The sequence below is a fragment of the Panthera onca genome, chromosome X (genome assembly GCF_046562875.1).
Source record: "Panthera onca isolate mPanOnc1 chromosome X, mPanOnc1 haplotype 2, whole genome shotgun sequence".
Taxonomy (NCBI): domain Eukaryota; kingdom Metazoa; phylum Chordata; class Mammalia; order Carnivora; family Felidae; genus Panthera; species Panthera onca.
Window position 1 is genome coordinate 87,785,948 of NC_138357.1, and position 15,251 is coordinate 87,801,198.

Consider the following 15,251-nt stretch of genomic DNA (forward strand, 5'->3'; position numbering starts at 1 on the left):
CGGGCTTGTGCTGACAGCTCAGAGCCTGGAGCCTATTTCAGATTCTGTGTCTCCCTCTCTCTCTGGCCCTCCCCCGTTCATGCTCTATCTTTCTCTGTCTCAAAAATAAATAAACGTTAAGAAAACAGAAAGTGAGAAGCCGCTCAGAAGCCTCCTTCATGCCACTTCCAATCACTAACCCCTGACTCATGGGTAACCTCTTTCTGATAGCTATAATCATAGATTATTTTTGCCTGTTCTTGAATGTCATATAGATGGAACCATACATTTATTCTTTTGTGTCTGGCTTTTTTCACTTATCATAATGTTTTTGAGATTCATCCTTGTTATTTTATGTACCATTAGTTTGTTCTTTCCATTACTGTGTACTGTTCTATGGTATACATATATCACAGTTTACCCATTCTACAGCTGATTATCCATTTTGGCTATTTCAAATAATACTTGTATGGATATTCTGGTACATGTCTTGATATGTGTTCATTTCCATTGGATATATACCTAGGAGTGGGATTGCTGGGTCCCAGGTTAGATGTATGTTCAGCATTAGTAGTTTCAGCTAAAATGTTTTCCAAGGTGGCTATACTACTTTACATTTTACTGTCACCAGCAATATATGAGAGTCTGGCTGCTCCACACCCTTGCCAACATTTGGGTTTTTGGTCTTAATTTTAGCCATTCTCTTGGCATACAGTTGTATCTCATTGTGTTTTTTTAAAATATGAAACTTATTGTCAAATTGGTTTCCATACAACACCCAGTGCTCATCCCAACAGGTGCCCTCCTCAATGCCCATCACCCTCCCTTCCCTCCCTCCCACCCCCCATCAACCCTCAGTTTATTCTCAGTTTTTAAGAGTCTCTTATGGTTTGGCTCTCTCCCTCTCTAACTTTTTCATTGTGGTTTAAATTTGCATTTCCCTGATGACTAAAGCTGTTGAGCACCTTTTCATATATTTATTGGCCAATTGGACATCATCTTTTGTGAAGTATTTGTTCACATATTTTTCTGGTTTTTCTATTGGATTGCTTGTATTTATCATCTTGATTTGTAGGAGTTCTTTATGGTTTCTAGAATATAAAAGCCCTTCACTAGCGATAGGTATTGCAAACATCTCAGAGAATACTTTTTTGAAATTATTAAACAGTAGCCTCTCTCTGAAGAATATTCCTTTTATCTTAAAATATATTATCATTTAAATTTCTATCAAACTTATTGAACAGAAGTATGCAACTCCAGGGATTGGTGTCATTTGAGGATGTGGCTGTGGACTTCACGCAGGAGGAGTGGAATCATCTGGACTCCTCTCAGTGGACACTTTACAGAGATGTGATGCCATAGAACTATAGTCATGTGGTCACTGTGTGTGAGAATGGCTTCCCTGAGTAATTTACAGTGTACCAAATAGGATAACATTACATCTCTGAAGTGTTTCAATACTTTGACCTCAAGTTCCAGGGATTAAAGATTCCTAATCCCTCTTATACTGAACAGAGTGTATTTTCATCTCTCATGTGAAATTTATGCTTATCAACAGGTACTTCTTAATTACTCTGAGGCCCTCAAGCCCACATGGGTGTGCCCAAATCATATATCATTTCCATAGCAGGGTATCCTGTTACCAAACCAGATGTGATTACCTGTTTGGAGAAGGTAGGACTCTGGATCATAAAGAGAGAAATTCCAAGCTTGAGTTATACAGATAAATAAGAAAGGGACAGATGGAGATGATGAGTAAGACCCCAGTGGGTCAGTGAGGGATAGACATCTTTAAAAGCTGGGAAATATCTTCCTTAAGCATATGAACTTTTTCTGTTAACTCCAAATTGTTAGTCTTGTGGGTTGCTGTTTCATGGTAATCTTGGAATGAAGTGGTGAGGAACCAGACTACAATCTGCCTTGTACTTCTGCTCATTCTCTTGGTCACATTCATTGCTTTCAGCCTTCCTGAAAGATTCTTCCCATTCTATTTGAGTCCCCTCCCTCAAACTCCTGGATCTGCTCCTTTTCAAAATCCCTTTTCTTATTTATGGCTCTCTAAACCTATTTTCACAGTCTTTCCTCAATTTGAAGGCATTTTTCTTAAACAGAGTCACTTATATTTATTGTTCCTTTCTTGTTCCAATTTCTGTTAGAGCAATGTGTGCCTTCTTTCCCTCAAGCTCAGAGTATAGGAGACATGTATTTGGAATTTCTTTCTGCCTGGTATCTGTACCTAAAAGAAAACAAGTCAACCTTATCAGAGTTATCCTTCTAAAAAAAAGGTATATTTACAGGGTATGGTTTATTCTTCTTTCTAGAAGTCGGGCATGTTGACCAGCTGAAGAGGCACCAGAAAAACTGGAGCAGACACCTGAGGCAAGCTATAGCCATTAAAGAGAAAAAGGTGACTAAGGAGCAAGGTCATGAAATTATATATATATATGTACATATATATATATATATATGCACATGTATCTCCTATGGGAAAAGTTTTAAAGATAATTTAGGCTTAATCAGTCACAATAGAGGCTTTGCAACACAGAGATATTATGAATGTAATGGATGTGGGAAATTATTAATTCATGGCAGGCATGAGAAAAAATAATGGAATGAAACCCCCTGACTATAATGTGGGTGGGAAAGGTCTAATCATAACCCAGCCTTTGTTCAGCATAATGTAACACAAGTTGGTGAGAAAACCTATGAATTTCCTGAATGTAGAAAAACTCTCAGCAAGAATTCACTCTTTATTGCTTCATCAGATCGCACATGCAGGAGAGATACCCTATGAATGTAAAGAAGGCATAAAAACCTTCACCAAGAATGCACATCTCTGTGGGGCACCTAGGTGGCTCAGTCTGTTGAGCGTCCGACTTCAGCTCAGGTCATGATCTCACAGTTCGTGGGTTTGAGTCCTGTGTTTGGCTTTGTGCTGACAGTGTGAAGCCTGCTCGGGATTCTCTGTCTCCTCTCTCTCTCCTTCCCTGTGCGTGCGCACACACACACACACTCACACACACACTATCTCTCAAAAATAAATAAACATTAAAAAAAATTTAAAAAAGGAAGGCACTTCTCCATGTACATCAGAGAACGCATTCAGGAGACAAACCTTTTGAAGGTAATGTGGCAAGTCCTTCAGAGAGAAATCAACACTGCATAGACATCAAAGAATTCATGCTGGAGAGAAATCTTATGAATGTAAGGAGTGTGGCAAAACCTTCCTAGAAAAGGCAAAACTCATCATACATCAGAAAACTCACACAGGACAGAAACCCTATGAATGTTCTGAATGTGGGAAAACCTTCAATCAAAAGGCACACCTCAGTGGACATAAGAGAACACACACTGGAGAGAAACCATATGAATGTAGTGAATGTGGCAAAGCCTTCAGAGACAAATCAACACTGTGTAGACATCAAATAATTCATACAGGAGAGAAACTTTATGTGTGTTCAGACTGTGGAAGAGCCTTCACCCTTAAGATGAGTCTTAGTGTACGTCAAAGAATCCATGCAGGAGAAAAAAAAACTGATGGATGTACTATATGTGGAAAAGTCCTCTCCTGGAAGTCCTATCTCACATTGCATCAGAGAGCTCATATAGGAGAGAAATTTGAGAAATCTTATGAATTCAATGAATGTGATAAAGTATTCTTACAGAAATCACATCTCATTATTCACATAGGAGAGAAGCCCTATGAGTGTAATGTATGTGAGAAAGCTTTCTCCCAGAAATCATATTTTATTATACATCAAAGAATTCATACAGGAGAGAAACCCTATACGTGTGATAAGTTTCAGAGAGCCCTCAGAGAGAAGTCAAAACTCACTGTACACCAGAGAACCCACAGAGGAGAGAAACCCTCTGACTCCTCTTGAATAGGAGAAAAACTTTCTTCTAGAGGTTAAAGGTCATCATGGATTAAAGATCTCAGAAAGAAGAGAAACTTTGGGACAGAACTGAACATGGGAAATCCTTCATAAAGTCAAATGAAAAGAAAAAGGCAGGTTGGGAGGGGATCCTGATTTAGCTAAGATGGTCAGGGAAGGTCTTTCTGAGGAGGTGACATTTGAGTTTAGATCTGAAAATGAGGTGCCAGCCATACTAGGGGTAAGAATATTCTAGGGGGAAGGAATAGCATGAGCCAAGATCTTGATGCAAAAAATTTGCCCTCTGTACTTGCTATCATGGGTGTATGTTGAATGACTACTTTACATCAGAGAGGTCTTTTAAGTTTACAGGGCCTTGAATATATGAGAGGCTTCAGCTGGAAGCCAAACCTCACTGTAAATTTGGGCACAGATATCAAGAGGAACCCAATTTAGTTAATTTCAATAAACATAGTGCCCTGAGACTGATATGAGGGAAATATTCCAAATTTAATACCAAACTCTCATAGAAAAAAAATAATAAAATCTATTTAAAAATTTTTTTGAATGTTTATTTTTGAGAGAGAGCATGAAAATGGGGAAGGGACAGAGAGAGAAGGAGATACATAATCTGAAGCAGGATCCAGGCTCTGAGCTCTCAGCACAGAGCCCAATGCGTGGCTTGAACCCATGAACCATGATATCATGACCTGAGATGAAGTCAGACTGAGCCCCAGGCACCCCTATAAAATCTATTAAGAATAGCTATTTTGACGACTCCTATGATAGGGAATAAGTGCCATCCACAAGAAAAAAAGGGTTTACCAAGTGATATCTGTAACCAAAGTTACAGATTTAAAGATAACCACTAAAGAAACAGTGATTATAAATATACTATAAATGTTATAAGTTATTAGAAAGGATGCATAATCAGAATAATGTAAAGAAAACAACACTAGGGCATCAAATCCAGGTTCCAGAAGTAGTAACAGTTGATAATGCCAGTATTTCTGTTCCAGCCTGTTCTACAGTCAAGATTCTGGCTTTATTTCTATGTGTGGACCTCCTCCCCCCCTGCCCCATTCTGGGCTTGGTCATGCATTCAGTCTTTCCAGAAATACTATGGAACTACCTGATACGCTTTTAGGAGATCTGCTTTTTACTTAAGTCTACCAGAGTTTATTTCTGCTGCTTTTAATGAATACAAAAATTGGTACCCAGCGTGACGGCACCTTTTATGGATGGATCCCCAGGGAAATGCGAAATTTGGTCATCTGATTGGGGCCAAAGGCAGGGGAAATCAAGTTGGCATTAAGGAAGGGGGCTTGGTCATTCTTACATTGGTGGATATCTGCTTTAATGATCATCTGCTTACCTTGGATAAAGTAAACACTGAAAACAAGGCTTTGGGTAGCTGAGTATCCACCCCCAACCAAAGAGTACAAAAGACATAAGGGACTGCTTCCCCCCACCCCCCGCTCCCTGACCAGGAGTGGCTGCTTCTTATGGGGCTGGTACAAAGAGAAAGAATGGCAAGTTTAAATCCTAAAATTCTCCGCCCAAGACACAGACCAAAATCCAGGCATTCTGTCAAAAGAAATTATTACTTTGGGCATCCATTGAATTCCTGGCCTAAATTCCCAGTCTATCATTTGAAATTTAGGGTACTTATGGTCAAAGAGGGAGTAGGGGGCTGAGTGTAGAATGGGAAGATGCAGGACAGTATGAATACTTTCAACTGATTCCCACTGATCTTCCCATGTAAAATGGAACCAATCTTATTTTCCCTGGAGAAGTTGTATCTACCTTAATTGAAGACCCTGTAGTGACTTCGAGTGAGAGTGATGCTTTTTTGAGAGAGAGAGAGAGTGAGCGAGAGCAAGTGGGGGAGGAGTAGAGGGAGAGAGAGAGAGAGAGAGAGAGAGAGAGAGAGAGAGAGAGAGAGAATCTTAAGCAGGCTCCACACCCAGCACGGAGCCTGATGTGGGAGTTCAATCCCACTACTGTGAGATCATGATCTGGGCTGAAATCAAGAGTTGGACACTTAACTGACTGAGCCATCCAAGTGCCCCGGGTGATGTGTTTTTTTTTTGTTTTTGGTTTTTTTTTTTTTTAACGTTTATTTATTTTTGAGACGGAGAGAGACAGAGCATGAACAGGGGAGGGGCAGAGAGAGAGGGAGACACAGAATCGGAAACAGGCTCCAGGCTCTGAGCCGTCAGCACAGAGCCTGACGAGGGGCTCGAACTCACGGACCGTGAGATCATGACCTGAGCCAAAGTTGGACGCTCAACTGACTGAGCCACCCAGGCGCCCCCGGGTGATGCTTTTTTATGAGACTGACGCGCTACCTACTGCGCTAACGAGGCACCTGATGATGCTTTTTTAAGGGAAGCCACTTTTCATAGCCCCTCATGCCACCCTTCTATCTCCAGACCTGTAACTGCCTTGTGTACGAAGCACTTTATGAGCTTTACAAACATTAATTCACTTAATGCTCCCAATAATCCCATGAAATAGTTACTACCATTATCATCCTCATTTTGCACATGAGGAAACTGAGGCACAGAGAAATTAAATGCCTTGCGCAAGGCAACACAGCTAGTAAGTGGTAAAGATGGTATTTGAACCCAGGAGAAGCTATGCTATTACCTTCACCTCAAGTGATCTGGAGGAAGTGATTAAATGGGGACACCTCCATTGGGAAAATGAAGAGCTGGGCATCCGAGGCCTCTTATGTTGTTTATAGATAGCACTATTAAATCTAGATAGCACTATTAAATCCACAGAAGAAAGAAAGGAGAAAATAAAATTTCTATCTCTTGGAATGAGTCATGAATTAATTTTCTTTGAGTCATGTTTTGCATGCATATTACATCCCTTGAGCCATTCAGATAAATCATGCCCGTAGCAGTGCCGGATCCAAGAATCCCTGGGAAATGAAGAGAGGGAGGGAGGATGAAGTGGACAGGCTTGTGCGGTGGCAGTGCCATTATCCCAGCTCCCCAGGGTCCAAGACACCTCCATGAACTTACCAAGCAGTCATACCATTCTGTGAGGACACCACCTGCCTGGCACACAAGATATCATCTAGAAGATGGCGGTTGAGCAGGTCTGGTAGGGAGGAGGGGAAGAAGAGAGGGATATAGTGATCTGGTGCACTGGGGACAGGGTGACAGTGTATGGTGGGCCCAGGGAGCTTGAATAACTTCAATCACTACATTGGCTGATTCTCACTGTCCTTGATTCACTTGTCAGCTGGTTATGAATGACCTCAACTACTATGTTGGCTGTTTCTGTAGAACCTTAACTCATGTTGACTGATCCTGGATGAACTTGACTGTCATATTGACTGGTTATGAATATCCTCAGCCACCATACTGGCTGGTCCTAATGACCTCAAACTCCTTGTTGGCCAGGTCTGGATGACTTCAGCTGTAATTATGTGTGGTTATGGATGATCTCAACTGCAATGGCAGCTGGTCTGACATCACCTTAACCACCATCTTGGCTGGTTGGAAAGCTACTAAACTGCAAGCTTGGTCAATTTTGGTGATTTCAAACACTATGTTGTCAGATCCTGGATAACCTCAACTCCCATTTGACTAGTTACAAATGACCTCAATCTCCATGTTGACTAGTTCCATTCAACCTCAGCCATCATGGTCCAGATGTTCTCAACTGCTCAACCAGGGTGACCTTTACTGCCATTCTGACAGGTTAATGATCTCAACCACAGTGTTAACCAGTCCTGAACAGCCTCAATTGCTATTTTGACTGGTTATAAATAATTCCAACTTCCATGTTAACCAGTCTAGGACCTCAACTTCCATTATAGCTGATCCTGGACTACTTCAACTTCCATGTTGACTCAAAGTGAACCTTAACCTTTATTTTAGCTAGTCTTGAAAAGCCTTACTATTCATGTTACCCTGTCCTAGATAACGTCAACCTCTATGGTGGCCAGTGTTAGACAACCTCAACCTTCAAGCTGGCCAATCCTGTTGGGGTTACCTCACATGTTACTGTAGCAGGACTTGGGCTGCTTCAACCTCCATTTGGTCTGGCCCTCAGTAACCTCAGTCTCCATTTTGGACTGTCTTGGATGACCTCAAGCACCATTTTGGCCAACCCTGAACAACTATTGCTATTAAATTTTGTCCTCAATAACACCACACTCTTGTCTGGAAAGTTCTCTCCTTTCTGCATGAAGGTAACTTATTTATGTTCCTACAGCCAGATATTTGCTTCTTCCCCCAGGGCCTGAACAACCTCATCCACAAATCAGGAACATCTCCCCCTCCATTCTGCATGGAGCTACGTTTCCTATCTCCTGAGTCACAGAAAACTGCAGCCTCCATTCTGGGTGAGGTATAGGAGTTCTGAGCCCTCCTGACCTGGACAACATCTAAATGTAGTTGGTAAGGATACAGGATGGTGTCTTTTAACAGCCCAGGCAACTCTGCTCCTTTCCCTGTCATTTTTCTGCTTGTTACTAGAGATCATGGTTTAACAGCCTTGAATTCTGGTGTGTTGGGCAGTGGGGCAGGCAGGGCTTCAGGGTGTCCCCAGTGCTGCCTTACCATGACAATCCATGTGACAGAGGTTCTGGGTGGGTGTAATCCCATTGTCACACCACCAGGCAGAGTTCAGCTGGAAAATGCCGTATTCACTGCTGCCGTCAGGATTGTGGTCCACGAAGGAAGTGTCAAAACCACTCTCATAGTGTGCCATGCACATCCCTGGGTCAAATAAGGAATAGGTATCAGGTAGGCATGGGTCCTGGAAATAGGGGATGGTAGAATGAGGGAGAGGGGACAGTGATCATTGTCATCTCAGTTGTGGGAGTGAGGATCTTGGTTTGGTGTGGTGGTTTTGATGTTGGTGATTCTGGTGAGATATCAGTGATGGCAGTGGTGATAGTATGTGTGATGACTTTGATGGTAGTGATGGTATTGATGGTGGAGATGAGGATGATTGTTGTGAAGGCAATGATAGTAATGACATTAGAGTAAGTTAAACCAGCCATCACAGTCAGTCATGGGGTGACCGAGAGGATCATGCCCTGGGCTGGGGAGGTGATAAATGACAAAGGGGGGACTGGGTCTGAATGTGGTGGGCAGCTCGGGGTGTAGGTGGGACTTGGGGCAGCTGGGGTCTCACAGTCTCCAACGGTGTAGCCCTTGAAGCTGTTGAGGCCTGCCCTCTCCAGCTTCAGTGCCAGTTCACAGCGTTCATAGATCTTGGCATCCACAATAGCAGCCATAAGCATGGCTAAGGTGACCTTCACAGTAACAAAACCCTTCATTATAACACCCACAGGCCCTCCTGGCCAACTCTTTGCTCCAGACTCACCCTGCTATGTCCAGAAATAAGGGCATTCTGGAACTCTGGGCTGTATGAGCAAATGGCTATGCAATAGATTCTGGAACAGAGAAGCCAGAGGGTTAGACACCTCACCACCTTTCCCAGTGCCATTTCTGTTAGAGACATACACACAAGAAAAGAGAAAGATACTGACATATGCATAAAGATGGGAGGAGACAAAAACAGGGAGAAACCCTGAGATGTCACAAAGAGACGCAGGAAGAGAGGAACTGGTGACACAAAGGACAGATAGGACTCAGGCACTGGGACTCACTATCAGCCTACATCCCCCCACATTCCTTAACACTGTTACACTCTGCTGTCATTAATCATGCTGTACCACTTGATTACCTCCATATCCACTCACTCTGCCCCTCATCGCCTCCATTCCTCCTACTCCGCTCAGCAGTCAGCTCTGTTCACTACATCGTGTCTACTACCACCTCGATTTCTCATGCTCTGCGCAATATGGCCACCATGCCCTCATCTTCTGACCCTCATTACCTCCATTTACCCATTCTTGGCTCCTCCTTTACTTTTATGCATTGTTCCATCCTAATTTACTGGAATCTGTCCCACATTACCCCCATTCAATCACACTCTGCCCTGCATTATGTATTACACATGACACATTACATATATATGCACACTCTACTAATTTTCCACCTCCATTCTTGTTCTTTTATTGCCCCATTCACTTATACTGTCTCTCATCCACTTACATTCATTCACACTATGCCTCATATTATCACAATTTCTTAACCTTCTCCTTATATTACCTCAGTTCTCTCACATCATATTCCTTCACCTCAATTCACTCTCAGGCTCTCATTTTCTACTTTCTCCTCCACTTCTTGACAGTGCATGAAATGACACCCATTCATTCTCACATGGCCCATCCTTCAGCTTTGTTAATTGACTCTGGGCCTCATTCTTTCTCTCATTCACTCTCTGCCCCTTCTTCACCTCTATTCTCTCAAATACTATTCCCTTGTTACCCCCGTTTCCTGGAACTCTGCCCTGTAATACTCCCAAACACTAGCTCACATTACCCATATATACTCATTCTGTGCTTGGTCACCCCCATTCCTCATTTTCTCTTCATTGACTCCATTGACTCTTACTCTGCCTCTCATTCATTTAAACTCATTTCCAATGTAACCCCATTCCCACTTATCACTCCTGTTTGGCTCATGATTTCATGGCTAGTTGTTTCCATTCTGCCCCATAGTACCTTCATTCAGTCACACTCTGCCTTTGAATTCACCACTTTTTGCTAATACTGGGCCCCATTCATCCATCGCCCCCCGACTTCATTCACTTGGGGCCATGTGACCTTCATCTTTCTCTTTGGCTTATAATAACCACAGTTACTCATCTTCTGTTTTTTGCTTCTATTCCCTCTCATTCTGCCCAACATTAGCTCCATTCATGCACATGCATCAGCTCATTCACCTGGGCTGATTGAAACTGGGATCCCTGGACATTCCTGGAGCCCCAAATCACCCCTACCTAGTCCCAGTCTGCCCCTCATTCACCTCTAGCCATTCCCCTTCTCCCTCATAGTGTCACCACTCAAATCTATCTGATTCATATATTCACATTCTACCACATATACATCTTCAGTCCCTCTTATTCTGTCCCTCGTGCTCTCCATTCTTCCTTCTATGCCTCACGTTACCTCCATTCACTCCCACTCTCCTCCTGAATCCACCTCTCTCACTCTTACGTGCTCCATAAACCATCATTTATTCACACTTTGATCCTTAGTACTCAAAACAACTTGCACTCTACTGCTTTATCAACTCCATTCACATTCACTGCCTTGAATTGCTGCAGTCACTCAGTCTGCTTCCACTTTCACTTTCTGTCACCTTAGACCATGCCTCATTTTCCCATCATTTACTCAGTCTCATCCATAATCTCAAATTAATTCAAAATCTAATGCATAGTCATTTCCTCATGCTGCTCCACGCTGCCCACTTTTCACTCCACTCTACTCGTTCACTTCCCTCCCATCACCCTTTGTCTCTCCTTGCTACCATTCACTCCCAATTTGTCCTTCATTCACCATTATCCACCCCCACCCCCAACCAGTCCCATAGGTCTCCCATTTAATGACACTCAGATTGGCCAAGACAGAAAAGACTGATCTATTGTTCAGGATTCATATTACCAGTGATGGTATATACTACAAATACCAGTGGCTTCAAAAGGATGGAAGGGGATTCCTCTTCCCCTCAGGTAGTTCAGAGCTAGCATGGCAGCTTCAAGATCACCAGAAAACTGGCTCCTGTGCTGTTTCTCTGACAAACTCATTTGCCACCTTATGGTCCAAAATGGTTGCTCACAATTAGCCACACTTCCATAGTTTTGATGAAAATTTTTTTATTTTTTTAAATGTGTATTCATTTTTGAGAGACAAAGAGAGACAGAGCATGAGCGGGGAAGGGGCAGAGAGAGGGAGACACAGAATCTGAAGCAGGCTCCAGGCTCCGCGCTGTCAGCACAGATCCCAACGCGGGGCTCAAACTCACAAACAGTGAGATCATGACCTGAGCTGAAGTCGGATGTTCAACCGACTGAGCCACCCAGGCGCCCCGATGAAATGTTTTTTTTAAAGGTAAGCCCTACACCCAATGTGGGGCTTGAACTCATGACCCTGGGACCAAGAGTCACCTGCTACCAACTGAGCCAACCAGGCACCCCTTGATAAAATGTGTATTGAGAGCAATTGTAATGATGTCTAACTGGTGAGGTGGGGGGCCTGTGGGTGGGAGCATCACATTGTACAGACTCTGTGGTGGGACCAGTTCCTGTTAGCTTTCCACACCCTTTCACCTTGCTACCTGCTGCTTAGACCACTGTATGAGGAGGTTGCATCTGCAGGGACTGATGGCAGAGGATGCTCAGGAAAGAGTGGGAGTCTGAGCTCTTCAGCGCAGAAAAGCTGGTCTCACATAGCTTATGGATGTGCACTATGAACTCTGAAACAGTTTTGAGGGGCTGTATCACTGCCTTAGGGACATTTCTGGAGCTGGCAATCACTGTACCCCAATACCCACCAACCCAAAGGATTCTCCCTAAACACGGGGGTGTGTGTGTACAAGGTGGTGGGGAATGGGGCTTCTAAGATGGAAGAGGCTAGGTTGGGATGGGATGGGACCTACAGGTCCAGCCCTTCCAACTTCCCACCTTCTAATGCATTTAGAGAGCTGACATGTTTGTACCTGATAAGTGCTGATCCTTCAGGGAGCAAGAGATAGGAGTTACTCCTCTGTTTTTTCTCTTTGTCTGCTAGGGAGCTCCATCTATATTCCCTTTTTTTTTTAGTGCTTATTTATTTATTTTGAGATGGAGGGAGGAGCAGAGAGGGAGAGAATCTCAAGCAGGCTCTGCGCTGTCAGAGCAGAGCCCGACTGGGGGCTCCATCTCACGAACTGAGAGATCATGACCCGAGACGAAATCAAGAGTCAGATGCTCAACTGACTGAGCCACCCAGGCACCCTCCCCCCCTACATTTTTTTAAGTTTATTTTATTTTGAGAGAGAGAGAGAGAGAGAGAGAGAGAATATCCCAAGCAGGCTCCGCACCATCAGCACAGAGCCTGATGCAGGGTTCAAACTCACAAACCCGTGAGATCATGACTTGAGCCAAAATCAAGAGTCAGATACTTAACTTACTGAACCACCCAAGCACTCTGCTCCACCTATATTTCTGGTAAAAATGTTCCTTGGTTAGTTTTAATGGTTCTGGGATGAGGACCCTCAGATACTTTCCAAAAGTTCTGGGGGATATTGAATAAACAAAAGAAAAAATATTATTGGGTAGAAGTTAAGAATCCAACCCTGGGAAACTCTGTGACCTTGGGCAAGTTACTGAGTCTCTCTGGGACTCAGTTTCCTCATCTGACAAGTGGGGGCCATGGGAGTGTTCACAGATGGTGGGAACTATCTGAGGCAGGTCACGTCATATGCTTCACACAGTGTGTGGCACTCAGGAGATACTGAGCTAGGTCTGAGTCCCATTATCACTTGCTGGGCTTGTTGGCAGGAGCCACAGTGTTTTTCCTGCTTTTGCCCTTGCCCTCTGTGGCCTGTTCTCCAAAGTAGCCTGTAGATTATCTTTTAATTTTTTCCTTCTTATTTTTTTTATGTTTTTATTTATTTTTGAGACAGAGACAGAGCATGAGCAGGGGAGGGGCAGAGAGGGAGACACAGAATCCGAAGCAAGCTCCAGGCTCCGAGCCGTCAGCACAGAGCCCGAGGTGGGGCTCGAACCCACGGACTGTGAGATCATGACCTGAGCTGAAGTCGGAGGCTTAACCGACTGAGCCTCCCAGGTGCCCCATTTTTTCCTTCTTATTAAAAAAACTTTTATGCATATACATTTCTATTTTTATTTAAATAATAATAAAACATGCAGTACTTACTATGTGCCAAGTCTTGTTCTAAACCCTTGATAAGTATCAATTCATTTGTCATTGTCCCCATTTTATAGATAAGGAAACAGCACAGAGGAGTTCTGCCCTAGGTTACAAAGCTGGTAGGTGGGTGTTTGAAACCAGACTGTCTCCATAAATGTTTGTTTGGTTAGTTCTGTCTTCTTCCCTTGCTATATTCCCAACGTCTAGAATACTATGTGTCATTCAGGAGGTGCTTAAGCACATCCCTGTGAAGCTCATGTTCTAGCGGTGCAAGACTCACGATCAACAAGAATTCTTGATTACTTCTGAGGGGTCTTTTAAAAATCTTTCCCTTCTTATGGCTTCCCATTATGTCTAGAATGAAGCATGAGCTCTGTTCCTGCCAGAGGAGGCCCTACAGCATCTGGCCCCACCCACCTCTCCCACCCTCACACCTCCTACACTCCCAACAAGCTGCCACGGTTTCCGTTCCTCTAACACACCAATTTAGGTTTCACTTCCGGGCTTTTGGAACTGCCGTGCCCTCCACCAGAAAGCTCTTTGCTTCAGCTATTCGTGTGGCCGGCTCCTTTTGGTCAGCGTATCTGTCACCTCCAACGAAAGGAGTTCGATCCTGCCCATCCAAAGAAAGCATCCTTTCGTCAGTCACTACTTAACACATTCCTTACACCCCGGGGTGGGTGTGTTCTAGGTGGCCGTTTATTTATCTTTAGTTTGTTTGTATACTGTCCTTCAAACCCCCAGCTCTAGCCACTGGATGGAGTCAGTGTGACCTTTCCTTACCTCCCAGCCTTTGTGCACGCTGGGCAATGCTGCCACGCATCCCGTCTTCGTGTTCAATTACACCTGTAAACCCGATGCTGCCCTTCGGGTTCAAGACACCAAATTCCTGCCTGCCAGAATTTTTCTTAATTGGGCAATTCCCCTCCTCGCCATAAGGAAAATGGTTTTTGAAATCTCAGGAATGACGGCCTCTGCAGAACAAAATAAACACCTGCTCCATAGGTGATGGCAGCCAGCGAGGTGAAGAGACACGGTGGACACGGCCACCTCAAAGCAGCCGCGCGGGCGCAGCCATCTTCTCTTCGCGCAGGCGCAGGCGCAGGCGCAGGCGAGGCGCAGGCGCAGACGCAGGCGCACGCGCCCCAGCCCCATCTCTTTCGCGTCCCGCCGGCGGGAGGGGGCCTGGTGGTGACTATTGGCTGACGCGGGCTCAAAGACCCCGCTGAGCGTGCGCACACCAGCCTGCTGCAGCCCTGTAGGCTGCGGAGCCCGTGTCGGTCCCGAAGCGGAAGTGTTGCTCAGGGCCAGTTCTTCTAATGGTCTGCTCTGTAGTGAGCAGAAAATCTATTGTCGAGAGGGTGAGAAAGAGGAGGGGGGATGGGTTGAGAGGGCGAGTGCTAGGGGTGATGGGCCAAGTGATGGGGAGTTCTGGAGGAACGAAGGAAGGGGGATTTGGGAGGATCATTGATGCGGGGAGTTGTGGGGTGATGGGAGACTGAATGAAGGTCTCTGGGGCATGATGGTGGACAAAGTTACGGGACTAGTCAGGGTTGAATGGGGCTTATTAAACGTTGACTTTAACACGTTTTCCGGCACAGTGA

General features: G+C 44.3%; 2 protein-coding genes and 1 pseudogene across 3 annotated transcripts in view; 2 read left to right on the forward strand and 1 right to left on the reverse strand.

Annotated features, from left to right (window-relative positions):
• Positions 1–1,572: 1,572 nt before the first annotated feature.
• On the forward strand, positions 1,573–3,863 carry LOC145713801 (uncharacterized; annotated as a pseudogene).
• Positions 3,864–6,682: 2,819 nt separating this feature from the next.
• On the reverse strand, positions 6,683–9,203 carry LOC145714103 (sperm acrosome-associated protein 5-like). Its single transcript, XM_081793221.1, has 4 exons — positions 9,018–9,203; positions 8,438–8,596; positions 6,890–6,968; positions 6,683–6,786 (listed from the first exon to the last, which is right to left on the reverse strand). Exons 1-4 carry the CDS (start codon positions 9,160–9,162, stop codon positions 6,687–6,689), a joined length of 483 nt encoding a protein of 160 aa, XP_081649347.1. The 5' UTR covers positions 9,163–9,203; the 3' UTR covers positions 6,683–6,686.
• Positions 9,204–14,785: 5,582 nt separating this feature from the next.
• The window catches only part of ZNF182 (zinc finger protein 182), a 30,086-nt gene continuing 29,620 nt past the window's right edge, over positions 14,786–15,251 (forward strand). Inside the window, exon 1 of one of the 2 annotated variants that reach the window (XM_081793197.1) lies at positions 14,786–15,008. The gene's annotated coding sequence lies outside the window, so the exon portion shown is untranslated. The remainder of the gene's footprint in view (positions 15,009–15,251) is intronic. The other variant, XM_081793196.1, reaches the window with a different exon arrangement.